Below are 24,467 nucleotides of genomic sequence, written 5' to 3'. Positions count from 1 at the left end.
TACTAATCTGCTTTGGTAGTAGGTTTTTCCTTAAGTTTAATTATGTGAAGTTATGTGACACTCTCTTTTTTGATAACTAACCAAGATTTGTTTTGCATTAACTAGTAATTCATATATTAATCATAAATCAGCCAATCTGAGTCAAATTAATGCCAGGATTTGATACCTTTGATTTGATTTGAAATGGCTTATTTCAAGCAATCAAAGCAAAAACAATGCACGAAACAATACAATCACCAGTTAAACATTCATACAAAGACATATCAAACTTAGGACAGTTAGACATTAAATCAAAGATTGGTTGAAAGGGAGTTGAAGGAAGTGAACTCATATAATCCCACCCCTGATGTACCGTAACCATTTCCATTACATGATTTATCATTATTCCGTTCATAAATTCTATCAGACAGAATTAATAATCCTTAAGTGTCAATAAATCACATGACAAGAGGAATCACTTAATTATTATATAAAATTAGACATAACTCTATTTTGGAAATCAACATAGCACATGCAGAGTTATCTAAAATAAGTGCAGATCAAAAGAAGTGTCTCTACAAAATAAAACAGGAAAAGCATGGATGAAACACCCGAAAAATGAAACTAAACCAAATTCTTATTTAACATAATCAACCAATAGAAAAAGAAATAAGCTAAGCTACCAAACCCAGAATGATTCGAAACGCCATCACAGGCAAAAGTCTTATTCTAACTACTTCTCGAGCTGCTTCACACAGAAAGAAGTCTGCATAAACCTGCGTTGTGTGGAGGTGATCCAGATGTTTACAAAAGTAGATTAAGGATTTAAAAATATCCATGACCACTCTGTTGCTTGGGGTTTAGTCATCAAAGCGAGGTAGGAGATCAACTCCTTGACAGGAATGATGAACCCCATTTCAGCACATAAAAGACGTGAAGATGAGGCTGAAACCACCTCAGATGTTTCTTTGAAGTCTTCAAGTCATGGTTCAACACTGATTGCAGAGATTTCTGAGCTTTTTCTGTTCCGTCAGGAATGACAATATTTTTTGACTGCTTGTGTATACGTATGTGTTGGATTAGAACCCACAGCTGGCCGGGGTGATTATTGACTGCCTGTTCAGCAGTGTGGATTATATTTACACACACACACACCCACGCACACCCACACACGCACACACACACACCCACACACACACACACACTCACACAGGGAGAGTAACAGAGATAAAAATGCTCACATATTCATTTAATTTTAGTCTCGAACACCCATTTTTCATTCGCTGCATCCTTGTGTTTGTGCACAGCTGTGTATTTAAGCAAGTGTGTGTGTCTGAGTTTACCTGTGTGTTTTAAATGTGTGTGTAATTCCCAGCTCTGTGGAGCAGATATATTTAATCCTTTACCTTGCAAAAGCTGTAGTGAGCATCATCTGGCTCTGCATGGGTTTGTGTGTCTGCAGGTGTGTCAGTGCGTCTGTATGTTTATGTGTGTGTGCATTTACAGCTAATTCATCACTGTGGCCATCTCGTTTAAAGAAACAAATTGGCTATAATACTCCAAAGTAGATAAAGGTCTTATTCTGAGTGTAACTGAATATCCTCCAAGACCAAACTAAATGAGATTTTGTGATTTCAACTGGTTTTCTATCCCACATTTAAACCGTAAAGCTTTACCGTTTCCCCCTAGTCTGCATTTTACACCCCATTTAACAGTCTATTGTAATGGTTTTTTTTCCTTACATGCACTGTGGAGACTTTTGCAGACAGCTGCAGTTCACAGTATAAGATGTTCTGCCAGCGGTGAAGTCTAACAACAAGAAAGGGGGGGTGTGTGTGTGTGCAGGTGAATAGTTGCCTGGAGCACAGAATGTGGAAAAATATAATAGAGAGGAAAAAAGTATACAAATCATCAGGAAAGCATTTTTGAAAAGTTTAAAACAATTTGATATAGGAGTCCGGTTAGAGGTATATTTGCACAAACATACCGGCATAACTGTTACAATTAGAAAATTAACCTTATCAACCTTTCTGTGAAACATTTTGTGAAAGTAGCCTTCCTCTTTTACAGTTACAATATTTACAAAGCCACTGATTAATTCTTTAGAGCTAATAAAAGCTGGAATGCTTCAGAAGTACCTTATGAATACTTAATAAAAGGGTTATATCATTCTCTAGGGCAGTGTTTTTCAACCAGTGTGCCGCGGCACACTAGTGTGCCGTGGGAGATGGTCAAGTGTGCCGTGGAAAATTGCCCTCATTAACTGATCTAAAAACATTTCCCATCTCCAGGAAATCAGCTCTTTGTTCATCCAAACAGGTCCTGATAAAACACTGAGTAGTTAGGAATATAAACGATCATAAAATACTTTTTTCTTTGTGTTTATTTGATTCTATTAAAGACATTTTGATAAGAATGACGGTACCGCGATTTAGCTGCAGCTATAACTGTGTAAAGAAAAGTCCCGCAGCTTTTACTGTCTCCACGACTCCACCAATCATTCTTGAAGGCTTAATCACATGTCATCAGTCTGACCAATCAGAAGTGGTTAAAGTCTCCACTTCCTTGTTCCAATTTAGCTCATAACTCACTCAGTTCCAACAAAAACACCAGCTAAAGCTCGTCTTTAGCGGTGTAGCTTTCCACAGAATCCGGTATCAGACCGTGGAACAAGTGAACAAAACCATGAAGCTCAGAGACGCGAGTCTTTCTGCCGTTTTCTCGCAGTTTTCACACTACATCTCCCATGATGCATTGGCTTAAAGGGACAGCGTACAATGAGTCGTCCTTCTTACACGTCTTGAAAAAACAACGAACATACAGTTTGTATGTAACTTAACTTTTATTACATCTTTTAGAAAAACATCTGCAACTTCCTACTTTTTCTGCCACAATTATCACAAAAATGCACGTCAGATTGCGGGGGGGGGCTGTAGATCAAAACAGACTGAGTTTCTGCTTTTTTTTTTTTTTTTTTTTTGGGATGCTGGTGTGCCGCGGGATTTTTGTCAAGGTTAAAGTGTGCCGTGGCTCAAAAAAGGTTGAAAAACACTGCTCTAGGGCATGCTCCTGTATGATTCCTGCTGTTTGTGTATTGTAATAACTGACAGTGAGTCAGATTCAGTCAGAAAATACATTGCCTTGCATTCACACTGTAGTGAACTAGACCAGAGTTTACTTCCAACCTCTTTCAGGGTCTTTCTTGGGTTCACTAGTTTATTTTACACCAGAGTTCAGGTGAGCTTTCACACTAACTAGTACTTTTTTATACACGAGGAAACAAACTTGAATGGACCAAACAGCCCAGAGTAAAAGTTTTTTTTCATTGCAACTTTTTATGTGCTGTAAAACCTCAAAAAAGAAAACTCTGTTCCAGAATTGATAGTTTTAGAATAAATTGAGAAAAGTCAACCCTGTGCCTGCCTTATGTAACACAGATTCTTAAAATTTAAAGTGGGAAAAGAAAACTTTTGTTATGTGATAAAGGCTTCAGAAAAAATTCTGATTCATTCAAAAACCCTGAAGTGAATGGAAAAGAACAGCATTCTTGTGCATTGTGACGTGAAACCTAACTGAATGAGGAGAAAACCTGAATGTATTTGACCTGTTAGTGGTGATGTGATTCGGCATATGACAAACAACAGAGGACACACTCATGCACTGACCTACGTGCACACGCACCCACATGGACTCACACAGAGTGTCGGACACAGACACTCATGCATATGTCATCCTTCCTCTCTCCTGTTACTCATTGCTTCATCACTATCCCTTGATGCGGGCTTTATTTCCATCTGGCTCTCTGTCTGTCCAGTGAGTCGTCTGAGTCAGGGTCTCCTTTGGGGTCACTTAATTGTTTGATGTAACCTTCACACCGGAAAAAGTATTCGTTTGACAAATAGGATATTTTCACATGACTGTATTTTTGGTCAGGATTTTACTGAGATTTTTGCCTAAATGTACTTGAGATTAAAGCAAAGATTTTTATTTTTTATTGTAGACCAAATAAAATGACTAAATTTGAATTATTTAAAAATGTTATGACATGTCACACGTAATTACACATTTTAAAAAATATAGTAATGAAGGACACATCTTATGGAGCATTTGTCAAATAGCTTACTGAAGAATCTAAGGCTCATATAAAACCCATTTCTCCTGTTTTTCTCAGTGATGAAGACTCCTCTTGGCCCCTCTCAGCTCCTGGAGAGTGGGCAGATCCTTGCCTTTGGAGGAATGTGTCAAGAAATATTGAACACAAGCCGAGCTCACGCGCTTTCCGTCCAAAAGACTTCTTCCCCAGGTAACTGACACACTTCAGGATCAGTTTCGGGCTAAATCTCTTGCCTTTGTTGAATTGATCCGTGGAATTTTTCTAGGTCAGGGTGGGGCGTACTCCCTTTGTGAGGTGTGTAACCTGCAGCTGACCTCAGCTTCTCAGGCCCAGCTGCATTATAATGGCAGGTCTCACCTCAGGAGAGTAAGACAGCTGCAAGCTGGAGAGACAGGACAACAGACGGCAGGTGCGTTGCTGCAATGGTCTGATGCAAACTTCCATTCCCATGGATGGATGTGACAGTCCCCATTAGCATCAGTAGAAGTCATAATGACATTAACCAGCATGATTTTGCTGTTGGCTTCTTGCGTGTATTGACTCTACTTGTCTCTCATACCAGCTGTGGCTCAGTCCAGAACCCTTCCTCAGGCCACAGGGGTCAGCTCCAAGCCTGCAGGACTCAGTCCAACTCCTGGCCCATCTCCCGGCCTCCTGAGCCCTGGCCTCAGCGTCCCCTCCAGTGCGGCTGCGGGTAGGACCACAACCTCTAAGTCACAACTATTTACAGATGACATGGGTTTTTTTTGGCCCACCTCACATTTTTCTGCTAATATTTGCACTTAAATGCACCGTGACTCCAAGCGGTCAATGCAGCCGCCATCACTCAATGACATCCACGTTGCCATGGTAACAGAGGGATATTATGAGATAAGCAGAATCCCTCTGTTAAGTGAGAGTGACTTTGGCTCATACACCACCGACAGCTGCTGCCCCATGGGAGAGGTCGGAGAGTGGAATTGTGTGTGCACGCATGTGTGTGCGTGTGCGCATGTGTGCATGTTTGAGAGGTTTATACAGAGAAACCGACTCTGCTTTCACTCAGATCATCATTGCAGCTTTACGCTCAGCATCTGTGTGCTAGCTCCACCTCAACATCTGTCAATCACGAGTGTCGTGAGCTAGGTTATTCTCACAATCGGCTGCCCAAGGATGTCTTTTGTTGCACAATTATTGCTAACCTTTTTCAACACCACCAGCTGAGTTCTCCTCATCTTTAAAATCTAGATCCCGTGTTGCAGATTTTTGCACTGAATGCGTGAACATCTGTCGTGTTTTTTAATGATTTGTATTTTTCCAAACCAGCTTCAGTAAATGCCTAAAACTGTTTCTAATTTAATATTTTTTTCTTGTCCAACCAAAGCTTTGCTATTTTTAGACCTTTTATCAACTCTGATCTACTTGTGTTTGCACCTTTTGTGCAACTAAGAATGAAAATACTTCTGTTTATAGTTTTTTTTAAAATTCATAGTAAAATCGATCCATATTGAAAACCTTAAAGACCAACTATGATGAAAAAATTTTTTTGGTGGAGTTTTTAGCCTGTTCTTGTGGCATTTTTAAGATGATGGAGGATATATAAAGAGAAAATTAGGGTTAAAATTGCATTTCTGAGTATTTCTTTATTCCAACCATTGAATCTGGAGCAGATAAAAAATGCAGTTTTAATTTTTTTTATTTTTTTGATTTATATAGCCCAATATTACAACAATAGTTGTCTCAATAGGTTTCATACCGGTAATTATATAATGAACATGAAATCATAAACACATGAAGTCGTAGAATTTAATAGGTAATGGCTAAACTAGACTAAACAGACAAAGCTAAAATGGGCATCTCTGCCCTTAAAACCTCCTTCTCAGTTAAGAAAAACTCATTAAAAAAAAATCCGGAAAAAAAAATACCTCAGGGGTGTCCATATGAAAAAGGGATCCTCCCCCAGGACGGACAGGCAATATACCAGAACTCTTAGAATAGCTCATCTAACTCTACAACTACATGTTTGAATAGTCCAACAGATGGGCTTCGTCCAGATGAAATTGGGGGACGGCTGGGGGCGCGAGGTCCATGGCAAAGTGTAGAAGCACAAGCAGAGACGAGCCAGATATGATGTTCATGGTCAGGTACAGGAGCACAGACGAGCCGAATGGAATCAGGAATCACTCCTGGAGAGGACAAGTAGATTAGAATAGAGGACAGAACCCCAGTGCACCATACTTTCCCCAGCTTCTGACTTCTAGCAGCCTACTAACAACTAATTGTTATTGTTCTTAAATTTAATTCAAACTTGTTAGTAGTAAGTTGCATGCACTATTGTACTAATAGTGGACGGTAATAATAATAACAATAATAAAAAATCTCCATCTTTAGGATTTCACTATTAATACAATAAAGTATAAATTTAAGCAGAGGAAATGGGTCACCCGGCCCAGTTTATGAAGCAATCTTCCCTCTGTAGAGAAATTTGTATAATGGATGTCATGAAAATTGTACTTATTCCCCCAAACTTCATTACAGTGGGTGAGGTAGTGGGAGCAATAAGTTAAACATTCTCTGATTCCTAGTTAGCCTGGCAATATGCCTGTCCAAAGAGGAATGTTTAAAGCCTAACTTTGAATGTAGAAACTGTCGGCCTCTCTTACATGAGCTCACAGCTTATTCCATAAGACAGGTAGACACCTGGTAGTGTCTCTCATGAGACAGGGGCTTGGTGGCTAAAGGCTTTACCTCCAACTATACTTCTAGAAATTCTGGGAACCACAAGCCTGTTTGGTTGGTAAGGCACTATGAGGTCTTTGAAATAGGATGGGGTCATACCTTTGAAAGGCCTTATAGGTTAGCAGGAGGATTTTAAACTGACTGGTAGTCCCTCTCACAACTCAGAGGGGAATTTCTAATCAACTGCTGCCGTTCTGTAGAAACTATGTTTCCTAGAAAACGATACAGTTTTTTTAAAATTTTGGCTAAAAACTTCATGATGATAATCATAAAAAACCACTGACAAGGCTTTTAAAATAGCTGGTAGCAGTGGGATTTTAAGGGCTGTAACTGTTTTATGCTTCATTTGGTTTATAGTCATCATATTTAAAAAAGAAACACCGTATGCTGCAAAATTTATATTTGGGGAGGGAATAGTTAAAATAGTCAGTAAATTCAGTAATAACTGAAGTAGGAATAGTTTGTAGCTTAGGAGTTGGAAAGTCCTTTCACAGGTTTTTTGCCGCCAATATCCTGTTAGAAATTGTAGAAGTATGTATATATATCTATTACATTACAAAAATATTGAAGATTTGGTGCAGTTGAACCTAGAGGTCTCATTTCCTCCCTAACATCATGTCTCATTCTGGTCCTGGGATAGAAGGTACAGTATGGTTAGAGTCTTTACTTTTCAAATTAAAATGCTTTGCAGTTTCCCACCCTCCTCAGTCCTCCAGACAGATGCAGCTGGAATGGTGTCAGAGCATCATCAGTAATTCAGACCTAATTCCTTTGAATCAATCTGCCGGTCAACAGAGTGAGACCGTGCTGTGAGATGTAGAGGAGTTAAAGTGGAGCAGGCAGCAGCAGGTCATTAATCTGGGACAAGGCGCTGATCCAAAACCGTGCTCACATTTCTCTCCATGTTTACCCGTCGTCTCATAAAAATGACATTCTCCGCTTCAATCTAAAATGATTTATTGGTCATATACAACAAAAAGATGTGTTTAGTCTGGAAATCCTTTCCTTAGAAGCTGTAGAAAGCAAAAACAAATGGCACAAAAACCTTGTCCGTCTCTCTGAACATCATCCTGACAGATGAGACGGAGGAAACGGAGACAGTCTCTGTGACACACAAACACCTGTTTCATTGAGTGTGGGGAGCAGCAACAGCTGTAATTACATACTGTATCTCCATATCAGTGTGCAAGAGCTACAATAGCACTGATTAAAGATTAAATCTCTTTGCTTGACACATGCGCTCACACACACACACATATGCACACACAAATGACCTGAGCACCATCCTCTTTGCCGCTTTCTTTGCCCATTACATCATGTCCACTCTGCCATGGAGAGCCGTTGGGCCTAAACTCAGAACTCCTCCGGGCCAGAAGGAGTAAAAGAAAGGGTTTGTGTGACGGTGACCTAAGCGAGCAGCCAATCAGCAGTCAGATTGGATTACATCACTGCTAACAGACACATTTAGTCATACTTAAGCTCACTAACGGTATTCAAAACCAAAGAATTCAAATATCTGCCTGTGTGTTCTGGTTTGCGATTTAATTGCGTTTTAGATAAGACCAATTTCTTCATCCCGCATAAATTCCTGCAAAAATGTATTTATTTTATAATTTAGTTTAGGAAACATGAGGAAAAATCCTCTCCTGTGTATAGGACAGTCCATTTTCTACCATTGGTTGAATACATACAGTCAACACAATCCATGTTGTGATACTGAAAATAACACATAATTATTTTATTGGCAACAATTGTTTACAAATCTTAGCAACACTTACGTGATTTAAAGCTTCTTTTTAGCAAAATAAATAAATAAAAGTAACTGCCATATATATATAGATTGGTAAAAATTTCTGTTTTTATGTTGCTTAATTTTTCCTGTGAAAAGTTTCATTTGCTTTAGTAGATGAAGGTATTTTTGGACCGTTTAAGGCTTATTATGTTTTCAAAGGAGTCCGTTTTAAATGTTATTGTTGCACAGTCCTTTAAAAAGTCGAGTCTTTGTGTTCTTAAGGGAAGCCACAGGAAAGGGCCCTTTGTTTGGCGGTTTCAGTTTTTAATACATCAATAATGAGTACATCGGTTATTGATTATGAAACCATTTCACATGTATTTTAGCTAACTTTTGTTTCCCAAGTCACAACATAAAGTAAAAAAAAGCAAAGATAGCTGAATCACAGACTTAAATAGCTGAGTCTTAGACAGCAAAGTAAAATTAGAATTGATTCCCCACACTTACTAACAACTGGATGAAAATTCCATAATGCTCCACTCCTGTTAATAAAAAAAAGCCCACTTCCACGGTCAAATATCGCCACAGGTCAACGCTGACACCAAAGGACACCTTGTGTGTGTATCAGAGAAGCTACCGGCTCTGACAGCGAGCACAAGTTGATGTCCTGGAAATGACAAGTCATTACATTATCATTTGTTTATTTCTGAATAAACCTGTCAGTTTTCTGCCTAAAAATATGTGGTAAAACATTAAAAATTCTTCTCAAAATGATGACCACTGGGTGTCCTTGTCTAGCACTAGAAATCAAAATACATTGAACATAAAGTTCATTGTGTTCTAATAAATTTCTACTGAAAAAAAACTAAAAAAAATAATAATCTAAAGTGACTATACACTAATATATTTTGGACCTTGGAATTCCATTAAAGAGTGATTATTAAGATTTAAAATATGGCACAATGGCCACTTCAATAAAATGTTCTTATCATAACAACTGGCCGACTTACTACAAACAGGGATTGGTAGACAATAATTATCTTAAACTGATCATTGTAGTTGCACATATAGTGGAATTACAGCCAGGTACTGCACCAGGTCACTGACGACAAATCCAAGCTTATGGACTGTGAATGACATAAATACAAACTACTAATATCCATCCATCCATCCATCCATCCATCCATCCATCCATCCATCCATCCATCCATCCATCCATCCATCCATCCATCCATCCATCCATCCATCCATCCATCCATTATCTTAATCCGCTGGATCTCTTTCGGGGTCACTGGGCTGCCAGAGCCAAACGTGGGTACTGTCAGGCGACGGTGGGGTGAAAACACTGTGCATGTATGTATATATAAGAAAACATGAGCAAAACCTAAAATGTTTACTGGCAAGTTTGATCTAATTGTAAATGATTTTACCTAGATAGCACAAACATGTGTTTTTAAATAGTCTCCCTTTGAATAGATGGTAATGCTTACGGTATTTTAACCTTCTTGCATATTATCCCTCCTGCAGGACAGACGGTAGATACCATTGAATCATGTGCAGGATTAGGTTAGGCTTTATTATGAAACATATTAAAATTGCCCTGGTGGCAGGATCTTGCTTTAATGCTTTTTTTTTGAGGCCACATCCATTTTTCTCTTCCATCTAGTCCATCCTAAATGATTTCTGGCTCAGAGGAGACATCAGTGTGTCTTGGGCTTGTTGTTGCTGACAGGAGTTGTCAGGGGGTTTTCTCCCAGGAACAGGCACCGACCTCTAATTCAAAATTATTCTCTTTCTTATAAAGGGGAACCAGCTGGTGCATTTTCATCTGGATCACATCCTATATTTTTCCTGTATTCATGATGTGTAGTGTAAATCTTTTAGTAATAATGTGGGAAGCATCTAAATAACAAAATCTTTCAAACGTTTATAAAATGTCTTTCGATGACAGATTCTTGACATGACTGTCAAAAACACATTTGGCAATGTACTGAAAAAAATTAAAATCGAATTATAGCTACTATAACGGAAATATATTTAAATACAAAAAGTTAGAAACACACAGTTGCATTTGTAGTGATTTCCATCTCCCTGTTTTAGGTTTTGGGTTTCCCTTCAATTACCACTAGGGGGAAGTGTTCATTATCTTCCAGCTTGAGAAGCAGACTCTGGTCCTCACTAATGAATTAAGTGAATTCCCATGATCCTTATGGTCTGTAAATGAAAAGATTTGCTCACATGAGACTCATAACTTCTTTTCTACTTTTTTTCCCTTCCACTCTGTCTTTCTGCCTCATCAGCTCAGATCAAATAGATGAGTAGTTCTCATTAAAAACGCATCTTTTCCTTTCTAAAGAACTGTGTGTGTGTAAAGATAAAACTGTTTTATGTATCCCTCTTGGGCTAATAAAGGCCAACTTGTTGTCATTCAGAAAGACACTGCAGCGATGCAGCAGTGTATGTTTGTCATGTGGAGGCTCAGGGCTGTTGATGTCTGAGCTTTGTCTTATTTATTCAGCAGTGTAGGACTATCATACTGGAGGTGTGATAAAGTGATGACAGCAGGCTCAGAGGTGGTGGTGATGGTAGGGTTACCAAACTATACAGAATGACTTCATTTGAATTATTAATGCTGAACCTGCTCGGCCCACATCCTACATTACTCAACCAATGAATGTGTCAACATGAGGATCTCAAGATTTATAGCTAGTTATGTTTAGTCAATGGAGGTGAGCAGAGAACGGAGGTTGTAGTTTGACTTTTATAGACTAACAGGTAGGCAACAGGTAAATGCTGTTTAGGTTTATGTTTTCTGTGGTAAAGCATTAGTTTTAGCTGTTCACTAAGGTTGGTTTAAGAATTGTTTAGAAAAAAAGCTCAAATTAAGAAGTTTGTTTGTCGTCTGCTCCTGATTCACAACGATTTTATTAAAGAAAATACTCAGAAATACAATTCTCAACCTAATTGTCTTGATTGATTTCCTCCATTATCAGAAAATTGCCTTTCTAACATGTTAAAAACACAAACAACTGGATTTTCACAGGAGTAGGTCTTTAAACATTTTCCTTATGAAGTCAAATTTTTACAGCTTGTGTGTTCAGTAGTAAAATAAATCAGCCATGTCTTGATATCTTAGTTATTTATTCCCAATGTTTCTGCTGAGTCGTCACTTGTTCCTGTCATTTTCCAGCATTCCAGCATCTCTGAGGATGCAGGGAAGAAATAACTCTCCTCCCCATTTCGCTCATCTGGCTCTTTTCGACGCATTCTAAATATCTTCTATTCAAGTTGACTGGAGTCTTATTTCAGGGATTACTTGGGCTTTGGAGAGCTTCCTCAGCTGCTCCCACATGTAAGCAGCCTTCCAGCGGACTGGGTTATTTATCATCGCAGATGGTCGCAGGCTGCCGAAAGGACTATGAAATATTCTTTCAGCGTACAAACCTTTGTGAAAACTGATCGTAAATGTTTCAAAAAGCAAGAGTCTCGTGCGGATGAAAAAGCGAGGTGTGAGCAGGGAGGCTGGCTTCATCGCTGATTTAGAGCGAGAGCGTTCTGCACTGACAGAGAAGGGGGGGGGGGGGTAAAGTAAAGGGATTTCCTTTGAGACTGGTGAGGGGGGGCTGCTGTCACTGTTCCCCCTGAATAGCATCACCTCTGTGATTCACTCTCACGCTGCTCCTCGCCGCGGCTGACTGCTGGCGCCCTCTCCTCTCAAACATGCGCCTCTCCGCGCTCACACGCAGGCAGGCGGGCGGACGGTGACCCTCCGCCGTCTGCGTTGGCTTCTCCTCTCCGCTGTGGGTTTAGTTGTTGGGGAAGCAGATGTCAGAGTGGAGAGGAGAGAGGGGGAGGCAGATGAGGTGAGGTAGCCGTGCTCCTGTCCATGATGTGGAATAGTTTCCTGAGCCGAGGTAGGAAGCCTCTCTGCTGTTTGTTTATGCCTGAGTTCAGCAGATTCACACTTTTGTTTTTCTCTGCATCTTTTTCTTCGTGTTTATGTTGAAGCCCTGTAGGTTCACAGCTGTGTGTCATACTTCTGCAATGTTTTGAAGGCTGCTTGGGGGATTTGTGCCTCAGGGCCATGACCTTGATGTGAACCATGAACTGAGCTTGTATACTGTTGTCAAGTTCAAAATGTGAGACCACCCATTGTTAAAACTGCTGTTGTGAAGTGGACTCAGAGGAGGGTTAAGCACCAAAACGTGCTGTATTCTTACTGTACATAGTCTCTGTTAATCGTCAAAACCATAAAAGTGATGCAAAAGCTGAATTTGAGATTAAAAAAATGTTCTTCTTCTTTGAACAGATTACCATATTTTTGAGAGTATAAATTGCGTTTTATGCAGAGTTTGGCCAGGGGTGCGACTTATACTCAGAAAGGACTTATAGTCTGAAAAATACGCCATGTAATAATATTTAGAGAAGTACTTTAACACTATATAACTGTTCGAATCATATTTGTTACACACATTTCTGAGACCTCTATCTCATTAGCATGATGCCAAACGTTCCTTAAAACCCATTGGATATAACTTGCTTCATGTTTTCTACCCTGTAGTTCATTGTCATTCCACTAGGTGGGTTTTCCTGCTCATTTCAAAATGGCCACTCCAACGAAACCTCAAGAGCGCTATTGGCGGGAAAAAGTTTAGCTAATTTTCTAAATTTTATGATGAGAATAACTCGTCTACTGTTTTTCATTTTTTTAAATGACTACTTTCTGTATTGAAAGAATGCAAAAGTTGTTGATAGTTCATTCTTAATAATACAATCACACCAAGTTAAATTTTCAAACAGAAGGTTTTCTTTTCCTGAACACTCATGTTAATGTTTTTGCATCTTAAACTAGCATTTTTGTGAGCAAAAACTTTACAAGTCAACCCAACGTATCATAAATGATACTGTCCTTACTCATACAAAATGATATTGGATAACTGTATAGGGTTTAAAAACAATTTAATTCCAAATGATTTGACTTTTCTGTTAATCTTATCTGTTGCTCCTCTTCTGCTGTGAAAACCTCGCTCGTTAAAGTACCTAGTATTTGCATGTTAAACCTTTTATCTTGTCAGGATTAAATGGACATCGAAACAAAAACTGTGCTTATAATTGGTTCTCTTGGAGAGGCTATAGTCAGAAAGCAGAATAAATGCTCCTACAAAACCTTTCAACAGCCGTCCCTACCTGAGCCTCTGGCCACCTACAGGGCTCTGCTCACGTGTTCTTGACCTGAAACTGCCTCAGCTCACACAGAGGAGGGTCTTTGCCGCAAATGTTTGGGTGGAGCCTTGGATACGACTGTACTGGATGTTAAGGATACACAGAAGCTGGGATTTCTTTGTTGCGTCTTCTTCTCAGCGGTCTGGCTCCCTGACATTCTTTTTATAATGGGTAGCATGATGGCTGTGATGAAGCACACGCTGTTGCTCATCAACCCCGTTTATAAAACAGTAAGTTGCTCTGTTCTGTCTCATTTTGTTTTAATTTGCTAGCCCCTTTCAGCATTGCACCCTTATGTGCTGTTCATGTGGGCTGCATTAAATTAGCTGAACTTTTTATAATCAAACCAACATTTTAAAAGTTATATAATAAGTTAATAGGTCTTTTTTATTATTAAAAAAGAGAGAGTAAGTTTAGCCTGGCAATAAGCCTGTCCAAAGAGGAATGTTTAAAGCAGTGTTTTTCAACCAGTGTGCCGCGGCACACTAGTGTGCCGTGGGAGATGGCCAAGTGTGCCGTGGGAAATTGCCCTCATTAACTGATCTAAAAACATTTCCCATCTCCAGGATTTTTGCTCTCTGTTCATCCAAACAGGCCCTGATAAAACACTGAGGAGTTAGGAATATAAAAGATCGTAAAATACCTTTTCTTTGCGTTTATTTTATTTTATTAAAGACATTTTGATAAGAATGACGTACCGCGATTCAGCTGCACCTTCGGCTGTATTTTGGAAAAGTCCCGTGTTGGGGGGGTTAATCACATGTCATCGGTCTGACCAATCAGAAGTGCTTAAAGTCTTCACTTCCTTGTCCCGATTTAGCTCGTAAAGTCGCTCAGTTCTAACAAAAATACCAGCTAAAGCTCGTCTTTAGCGGTGTAGCTTTCCACAGAATCCGGTATCAGACCGTGGAACAAGTGAACAAAACAATGAAGCTCCGAAAACCGATCTTCGGCCGTTTCATGCACTACATTTCCCATGAGGCATTGGGTTGTGAGAGTGACAGCGCAAAAGGAGATCTGTTGTTAAACGTCTTGAAACTAACGAACACACAAACTGATTTTAAATCTTCTAACTTAACTTTTATTGCATCTTTTAGAAAAAAAACAGCTGCAGTTTCCAGCTTTTTCTGTAACAATTATCTCAAAAATGCATGTGAGATTGTGCAGGGGCTGTAGATCAATACAGACTATGAGTTTCTCCTTTTTTTTTAATTTTTGGATGCTGGTGTGCCGCGGGATTTTTTTTAAGGTTAAAGTGTGCCGTGGCTCAGAAAAGGTTGAAAAACACTGGTTTAAAGCATAACTTTGAATGTAGACACTGTCGGCCTCTCTTACATGAGCTCACAGCTTATTCCATAAGACAGGTAGACACCTGGTAGTGTCTCTCATAAGACATAGGCTTGGTGGCTAAAGGTTTTACCTCCAACTATACTTCTAGAAATTCTGGGAACCACAAGCCTGTTGGTTGGTAAGGCACTATGAGGTCTTTGAAATAGGATGGGGTCATACCTTTGAAAGGCCTTAGAGGTTAGTAGGAGGATTCTGAAAGTGAGAGCCAGTAAAATAAGGCCAACACAGGAGTAGTGAGTTCTCTTCTGCTAGTTCCTACTAACAATCTTGCTGCTGCATTTTGAATGAGCAGAAAACATCTTGTGCTATCTTGTGGGGTCCAGATGACCCCACCCTTACATTGGCGTGTTATCCCTACCATGACAAAGGTGGATAAAGGTGGAGAGGATTTCGTGTGATCCACGGACACCAGTTAAGATCAAAAATCATTGAAGGAAAAAAGATTCAGCGCACTGTCTTGTAAGGTGCCGTGGAGGCACGTTAACGTTGAGAGTGGGGAGATCTGGACCCCACAAGACAGGTATTGGCTTTGTATCGGCTAGCAAAGAGTTAAAAAAAAGCTTTTGTTTATATATACAGATGTTTATAAGGAAAGGGCTTTAACAGTTGCTGCCCTTTGTGTGGGTGTGCAGGATTTACATTTTGACCTACTTAAACACTCCTACATAAGACTGCTTTGCTATTGTATGGGTTATTCTCTCTGCATAATTGTAATGCAGAGTGAAGGCGAGTGCTGCTTTCAGCAAATCTACCCTACAGCTTGCTGTCCTTAGATTTAAATCAGTCATACCCAGAACAAAAATTAAGCATTTATTGTTTTATAGTATCTCTATTTAGATACTACATAATGCCTGTTACATGTGATTGCTTTGCCAAAAACATTTTACTCATCCAGACCTGCATGGACTTCAATTTTATTGTAAAGTGAAGCTAGAGGTGTTTTTGGGCACTCAGTTGGTGCTCTTCATGCAGGTTTTCCTTTACTTCCTACTTTCTGTACATTATAAGACTGTCACGCATAAAAAGTTGTTGACAGGCAGGGAGTTTGCCATGTTTGTCATGAATTATCTAGTTAAGCGACATGACAATGAAAAAAAAATTTCTCTCATCCACACGTCATTTAAACACGTGTAAACAAATGCCATTCAAATAAACTGAGACACACTAATAAAAATACAATATTATCATTTGACAGGCATGATTCAACCGGGACGACCATCAAGTGATCTTCGCTGACAGCATCAGCAATAAAACTGCAGCAGATCTAAAGAGGAAACAAGAAAAAGTCCCTTTCCTTTGCACTTTATCTGTTTCTCTATTCAGCAAACCAAAGCATGATCCCCAAATCCTTTATAAAGGACAACAATATGAGGATCCTCAACAGAAACTGATAAATATCTGAACTGATGTGACCATGACTGGTTTGGTTACTTTGCAATTCACTGCTTTAATCAATTTCAACAAATGTTTGACAGTCAGAAAATCACAATATAATTTGTGCTGAATACAAAAGAATACAGATGCAATACGCTTTTGCCAGGTACACATTTTTCAACTTTTCCTCCTTTTTTCAGATTTGCACAGTGGCAAAATCTTGGCATCACTTTAGCTGCAAAAGTTATTCTGAATTATATACTACTGTGATTCACATCACACATTGCAAGTTAACCAAGTTTGCTGGTCAGCAGGAAAGTTTCGATTAATTTTCACAAATTAGATTGCTAATTATTCCTACAACTTTTACAGAAACATTTTTCAAATAAAAGATTTATTTATGTTTTGGGATCCAGTCAGCCACAAATACGTTTTCCGTTTTATGGATTGCTCTCACAGAGTTTTCCCACATTTTTTGCCATATGAAAACTGAACCCAAAACAGTTCAGGACAAGTTGCACCACCTGAAACAACTGCAACTGTTTAAAGAAAATATTTTTAGTGAAAAATCCAGACGCTCAAAGACGAGGTGCTAAACCCCATTTAGAGATGCTTTGGAGACATTTGATGTATATGTCAGCATAGAACCGGATGAGACACCTCCACCCTTAGTCTGGCATATCTACTTAAAACAAACCATTAAAAAAGTTCAGAAAGTTTATCATCAACTAACTTTTGCCACATTTACCAACTGTTGAGGAAAATAAAAAGCATCCTGTGCATGTGTAACACATTAATATTTCCCCCGTGAACAAATATATTTGAATGAATTGAGAAAGAGCATCATTTATCCTCATCTTGTTTTCTAAAGACAAAAGGGAATCCATCAAAAGATTCCCTTTTAGTTGTTTTTATTATAAATTCTAGATTGCATATTTTAATATCAGAAGCCTTTGAAATGATAAAAAAAAGACTCTAAGTCGTATCTGTTGACTTTCAGCCTGAATTCTAATGTTTTCCATCTCTAAGGATTTGCTTTTATTTTCTCCAAAACGGAGCAGGATTCCTGGAGTGAGCCTGAAAAAAAACAAACCTTTCAACATTCAATAATACAATATGACCAAGCAAACAGATGCACAAGTTATGCAAAAGCAACCGCTGCTCTCTGATCTACTCCCACACGCACACACAGCACAGGATCTGCAGCAGGGGAACTTAATCTTTCATCCTCCAGTATAATCTGTAAATAGAGTGCGGTTATCTTTTCTCTCTGTCTCCTTCGTTTCCCGGAGGGGGGGTAGAGTTTCTGCTCTCTGGAGGAAACGGCAAAGAGGGGATTTGCATGTGACACGCACGCACATCCTTAGCGACACACCTGACGTTGAGGGTTTGAGGGCTCATATGGCGGTGACACATGCCACTCTTGCTGCAGTCACCTGATACTTTCTCTGTAACTCACTCAGCCTGGGGGTGAGCGGTCGGTGGGTTGGGCTGCTCTGAGTTTCGTGAAATTACAACACGTGTGGAAAAAAATTGGAACAAAATTTGAAGAGAGGGAACCGTTGGGAGGTACATTTTATAAAGGCCGAGATCCCGTTCAGGTAGGCTCTGTGGTGAAAACCAACCTCTCTGTTCTCGCTCATCCTCCTCATCCTCAGCCTTCGTGACTGTTTGTGTGTTTCCGTTTGGGTTTCACTTCGAGGCCATGTGTTTCAATGACTTCACAGTCTGATTAGCAATACCAGATGTTCCTCCGCTGGGTTTCATTAATCTGAAATGAAGCAGAAATAATTGCGTGGATGATGCTTTTACCACAGTGAATCTTCTCCTCCATCAGGCTACATGCAGTGCACTGTGACATGAATCCAACATGAAGGTCCGACAACATTTTAGCTCCTTTTGTGAGGAAAAAACATTAGGCACTACTTTTGCTCAGACTTATTGAACAAACTCCCCATGCAGATGAAACTACCCTTTGAATTTTAGGCATTTTGAATCTTTTTAGGCTGTTTTAATCTCTGTAGTTTTAGTCAATACATATGGAATTTAGCACTAAAAGGTGTTTTGCAATAATTATGGTCTGATATTAAAGCTGTGAGACAAAGGCATGACCAAGAGCCATTGGGGCACAACTGAATGCCTTTATTTAGGTATGAAATATCTACATTTAAGATCATTCAAATTTATATAGTATTGAAATACTTTTGAATGCAACCATAGATAAAGTCTTCGCCGTTTAGCTCGTCAATCTGCAGTTGCGTGCCTTAGCAGCTTCAAATTCTATGTAATTTTGCAAATTTCCAAATGTAATTTAGTAAATTAACATTTGCTAAAATAAAATTTTTTAATTAAACAATTGTTTTTTTTGCTATTTGACAGTAGATCCACCTTTTTTATTGACTCTTTAAATCCCACTGTGATCATCTTTTGATCTATTGTAAAAGTGTTTCCAGTGGTCTTTTTAATTATGCTGCTTTTAGCCAAAATAAAAAATCCTGCAGAGCGGCAGGAGTTCATCAGACACTCGCCTGAGTTGTGGGCCGGACCGTGGGCATGAAGATTATTGAGAGTTCTCTGTTTATGTTATCTGCTCTTACTAGCTTACAGCCCTTCACACCACCCTTCATCACCTCCATCAAAATGCCACAAGAAGATATATTAAAAACACAATTTTCAATGTTTTTTAATGGAAAAAGAAGTGTAAAAAGATAGAACAACTGTATTTTTTACCTCTGTGAACTGTGCTTTTTTTTTTTTAATTTAGCATTTAACCAGTTCTTTCTGTTTTCTTTAAGGGGATTCAATAGTGAGGAGGACGGACATGTTAATCACAGAAATTCTTCAAATAATAGAACAAAGACTCAATTCAAAACATTATGTTTGAGTGATAAGATTAAGTTTATTAATGATACACTACCTTAAAGTCAGATAGACTAAAATAAATGAGCAACCTTTACGCACATCAGAAATGTTCCTGAGTCCAGATCAGGGATGCACTGTTTCTGAAATGTGTGTCCAGACCTGGAAACCCAGAAACTCAAATTGACATATAGACTCGGAGGCTTCGAGTGATAATATATCAGCAACATTTCTCAGTAACCTCACCCAGTGATCTCTAAGCTATGCAGATCAGATCACTTACAAGAGTTTCCATTTGAGCTGACAGATCAGCAGAAGACTGTTGGGGGGTTTCACTTCATGCTAGCTTTCAAGTGGAGCGAAACTATGTGTTTGTGTTTGTGGGAGCAAGGGAGGTGTGAATTCCAGGAAGGACTGTGACTAACGCAAGGTGCATAAATCTGGCCGCTGCAGTGGAATCTGGACTGACCCGCAGGATTCTGGAGGTTTTAAATGAGAAACGATTATGTGGCTCTTAATCTCAGCATCCAATGAAAGCAAGAGCCGGAATATGCAATCAATGAAATGCTTGCAGCTTTTGAGTTTGATGATTTATTAATCAACGGGGGGGGGGGGGGGGGTATTTGAATGTGATCAGGGGTTGAATCTGCAGAATTCCAGGATTTACTGCAAAAACGGCATGTAGAAAAACAAAATCAATCGACTGTCTCTGCTAAGCTCAGATGATCAAACCAAGATTGCAGGGAAAGCCAGCCATGCTGCCCTCTGATCCTCAATGTTCTTTTCACCTGCACTGAGAATATTATTTAGGTTGGACAAAAGTACATCAAGAAATATGTGGGAGCATGCAAATTTTTTTACTGTAGTTTTAACACATGTTATACTCGATTCTGATTGGCTGCTAGGTGTGCATTAAAAAGTGATATACCAACAAAACAACCTTTTGCTTCATTATTTGGACAAAAACGAGCAGTAAGAGGTGAACTTTCTCTCTGAACTGATGCTTTATTCAACCCATCGGAAAGATCAGCATAGATATATATCGGTTTTTATCGCCGAATCTTGACTGCAGCGGTGGTGCGGCACGACGCGGACTATTCGTCACGTAGTGTTTTTTCTTTTTTTTTTGTCACGTGGTGCGGCGCGAAGAGTCCGCGTCGCAAATAGCCCAAAGATCCATAGATCCAAATTGAAAAAAAAACTATTTATTTGTTTTGTAAGTGACCATGGTATAAGCAAGTTAATGGCTTTTGAAGTATGCATTATCACTTTTTAACGCACTTCTCGCCACGGCGGACGGTTCAGGCTTCCACGGCGTGCTTTAAGAAGTGATAATGCATACTCCGTCGGCCATTAACCCTTACTTAATCATTGAATTAGAAACCCATGCTTTTATCTGTTTGTTAGAACTCCTACTCTCCTCTCTGTCTTAGAAGCAGCTTTCTGTTTTAATTTAGTTTTGTGACAAACAGATTTCACTGTTATTTAACTTTAATTTACATAAGAAATGGCTCAGTCGGCTGCGTCTAGGACTGGCGCATGGGAAACCAGGGTTCGTTTCACAATGAACTCCATCCAGTGTGGGTCTCTGACCAAGATCCTTCACACAAATGCTTAACTATGTACCCACCAGGGGCCCAACTCTGGGTCCCCCTGTCCTGGTCCCCAGCTCGGATAAAATACAGGGTTGTGCCAGGAAGGGCATCCGACCTAAGGATCTCTGACAAAACCATCTGTCCAAATCAGATTTGCTGTGGCAACCCCTGAAGGGATAAGCTGAAAGGTGAACAACAAACAGTGTGTAGATGTTGGGTACATTGCAGTAAAAGTCTATACACTTAAAGTTGATTGCCACAAGAAAACTAAGAAAAGATCTTTTTTAAATGATGTAAGTGTAAAAGAAATGTGGAAGAGTTGGTTGCTCTGCACCAACGGTACTGCCCACAACTTGGAGGTGAATTTCTAATGAACTCCTTCTGTTCTGCAGAAACTATGTTTAGATTTGGCCTTAAAACAGCATAATCATAATAAAAAGACCACTGAAACATTTATACAATAGATCAAAAAACTGTCTTTAAAAAATCAGTTATGGTTTATAGAAAAAAAAGTGTCATCAGTAAAGCTAGCCAGCTAAACTCTCACAAGTAAATAAATCAAAGTTAAGCAATAACAGTTGAATGCAAAAATGTTTACCATGCTTTTAGCTTTAGCCCTGTGTGCAACCACATGTTGACCGTCGAGACTCTAAGGAATAATAATAATAATAATAAACTTTATTTATATAGCACTTTTCGAAATCCAGATTACAAAGTGCTGTACAATTAATATAAGACAACTTTCCTAATGGATTAAGTTAATCTATCCAGTACCCATCTAAAGTGGATTAATGGGCAGATACAGTTCCAGACTATGCTAAAGCTCCAGAAGTAAATAAGTAGTCTAAAGGATCTCTAAATGAAGGGCTTGTTTTTGCGTAGTGCTCTCTATGACAGACCTGCTTCAAAGGAACTGCACTGGCTAACCTCTGTATTGTTATTATGCTTTTTCACTAACTGTTTCCATGTGAAACATAATTAGACGTGTCAACTCATATATATATATAGCAGCTTCTTAGAACAGAATCTTACTGGTAGAGAGAAGGGTCAGAGTGTGTGGACTTGTGTTTGTACATGCGTGGCTTGTAACAAGACCTCAGAGGACAGAAGGACAGAATTAAGACTCTGTCACCATGCTATTAATCATTGTCACGCATATCTTCAGTTCTTACAGATCATAAATAAAACAGGACCACGCTGAAGGGTAACATGACCTCATTTATTGTTTGAACTCTTCAAGTTGCAACTGTGTAAAAATGAAAGAACTGCAGGATTTTTCTTGACAGATGCTAAAAGACCGAAAAGGTCAGACAGTAGTGACACGTTTAAATACAGGGTTTTTAAAGACTTCATGGAAAGATTTGAAGGGTCCTTGAAGTGATTTTATCTGCCCTTCAGTGGATTAGAGGATTTAGGAAGAGCTATCAATGATCTTATAGTCTAAATGTATAATACAGATATGTTACTGACAGGTGGTAGACAAACAAAACAACAGAGTTTCATATTGGTAGATAAGAGAATACTAAAACTGAGGTCAAAAAGATCATTAAGTAATCCCCATAACTTCTTTTTCTCTTCATTTTTTGGGGATACAATATCATTTTGTTTAAATATTTTTTTTTTTTGCATGATAAAAATGTATGGTGGCCCTGAAATGCAAATCACACCAACAAATCACTCAACTCAAAAATATATTAAAGATCACAGTGGAAATTTGAAAAAAAACATTACATTTTAAAAAGTAAAACAAAATTCCAGAATTGGAATTGTGTTATCCTAACAAGCCCAGGTTTCACATAGATAGAAATATGAAAGACTGTGAAATACTTTTTTCTTTGTGTTTATTTGACTTTTTATTTAATTTCAGGCTTGGTTTCCACCCTGCCTGCCCATGTGTCAAAGTGTTTTGGGGCCACACACTGAACTGTGTTGCTCCTGGTGGTTATCGGTTGGCTCCAGTGTTTGTCAGCAGAAACGCCATTAGTGTGTAAAAGTGTGTTTGCATGGGTGAATGGGACTGTGACTATAAAGGGCTTTGGGCCATCAAGGAGGGTAGAAAAGGGATATACAAGTACACACCATTTACCATTCTGCAAAGAAACATACTTCTTGGTTCTGTTACGGACAGACAGGCAGACGGCTGGATCCACTTGCAGCGGGTTTATTGAACAGATGGGTTGACAAAGCAGAAGTCTGACACAACTATAAGTCCATAGAGCTAAGGCAGGGTTGGACAGGCAGGTCAAACACGAACATTGAAGTTTCAGGGGTCAGGCTTAGGTTATCGTGGGTTGGGGGCAGGCGGCCGACAAACAAAGTCTGGTTCCGGAGTCGGAGTAGAATCAGGGTCAGGTCAACAAAAGGTCAGGTCCGGATATAAACGCTTGGTAATGCCGGCTAAGCGGCACAGACAATACTTTGCACTGAGCGAGACTCGGTGCGCTGCTTAAGTCTCAGGTGGGTGATTGTCAATGGGATCCAGGTGAGCGGCATCCGGGGACTACGCTGCGCTGAGGCGGCTGGGAGATGTGGTTCGTCAATATTCCAGGGATGGCTCCCACTGGTGACCAGAAGGAGAAACAGAGCTCTGACGTTTGTATTTTTCTTTCCTTTTTTGTTTGGCCATACTAAAGTTTTCTTTAAATGAGGCAGTATTGTAAAGGAGCAATCAATTAGGAACAGTGTCTAAACTGAGAATTATAACAAAGTCTAGAATAAATCCCATTTTATTATGTTTTGACATTTGAAGTTTGCAAAAGAAAAAATAGATCTGCAATCACTATAGGCTTTTAAATGCTTTCCTAAATCTGGAAACAGTATTCACAATTTGGTCTTACAGTGTATTATTATTATTATGTAGAATAATATTTCCGTTTTTTCTTTCTGTGTGGAGTTTCAATGTATCTATATAGAACATAATCTTGTCCTATCAAGTTTAATTTTACTCGGGACAAAGATCTTTTGTCAGTGTCTTGTGCTGAAAGCAAAGCTTTCATTTTGGCAGGAGTACCAGGCTGACATGTAACACTATCTTTAGAAGCAGACTCTAATCTGTATTTACTATCATGAATAATCTCCCAGCTAATAACAGCTGATCCAGACGGTCATGTGAGCTGTTGTGTTTCTGGCCACAGGTGTCAGATTACAACACTGCCCTGTGTATCGTTCTTTAATCCTTATGTTTTATCAGACAACGTGTCTCAATCCACAACTCTGCTTCTGATAATGCCCACATTATCATGCTTGCATCAACATAAACAAGTTTCAAAGCAAGTTCCTCTACCATTGTTTGAACTTGCAACCATACAGTTGGAATGTAACATTAACCATGGTGCATATGGAAGCATTTCAATGGTTTACAACTTTTGTTTTAGTGGGTTTATGATACAATGCATAATGATTGTTTATGAAGACTGGATTGGAAGTAATCAAATACTCCTCATGAGGAGGGCCTGGTTTAAATGCTGGATGCTTTAGTGTTTCTCTCATGTGCTCATGGTTTGCTCTGCATACTGCACGTTTC

The 24,467-nt window shown here is 39.2% G+C and overlaps 1 protein-coding gene across 2 annotated transcripts in view; it reads left to right on the top strand.

Annotated features, from left to right (window-relative positions):
• znf385b (zinc finger protein 385B) overlaps window positions 1-24,467 on the top strand; it is a 67,352-nt gene that overhangs the window by 25,511 nt on the left and 17,374 nt on the right. For both annotated transcript variants that reach the window (XM_011489282.4, XM_078939684.1), the window contains exons 2-4: window positions 4,151-4,282; window positions 4,359-4,502; window positions 4,656-4,787. In XM_011489282.4, the coding sequence (XP_011487584.1) occupies window positions 4,153-4,282; window positions 4,359-4,502; window positions 4,656-4,787 (406 nt within the window). In that variant the 5' untranslated portion in view covers window positions 4,151-4,152. The remainder of the gene's footprint in view (window positions 1-4,150; window positions 4,283-4,358; window positions 4,503-4,655; window positions 4,788-24,467) is intronic.

This window comes from Oryzias latipes, chromosome 21 (genome assembly GCF_053564925.1).
Source record: "Oryzias latipes strain Hd-rR chromosome 21, Olatipes_Hd-rR_3.1".
Taxonomy (NCBI): domain Eukaryota; kingdom Metazoa; phylum Chordata; class Actinopteri; order Beloniformes; family Adrianichthyidae; genus Oryzias; species Oryzias latipes.
This window is presented reverse-complemented; position numbering and strand designations above follow the sequence as displayed.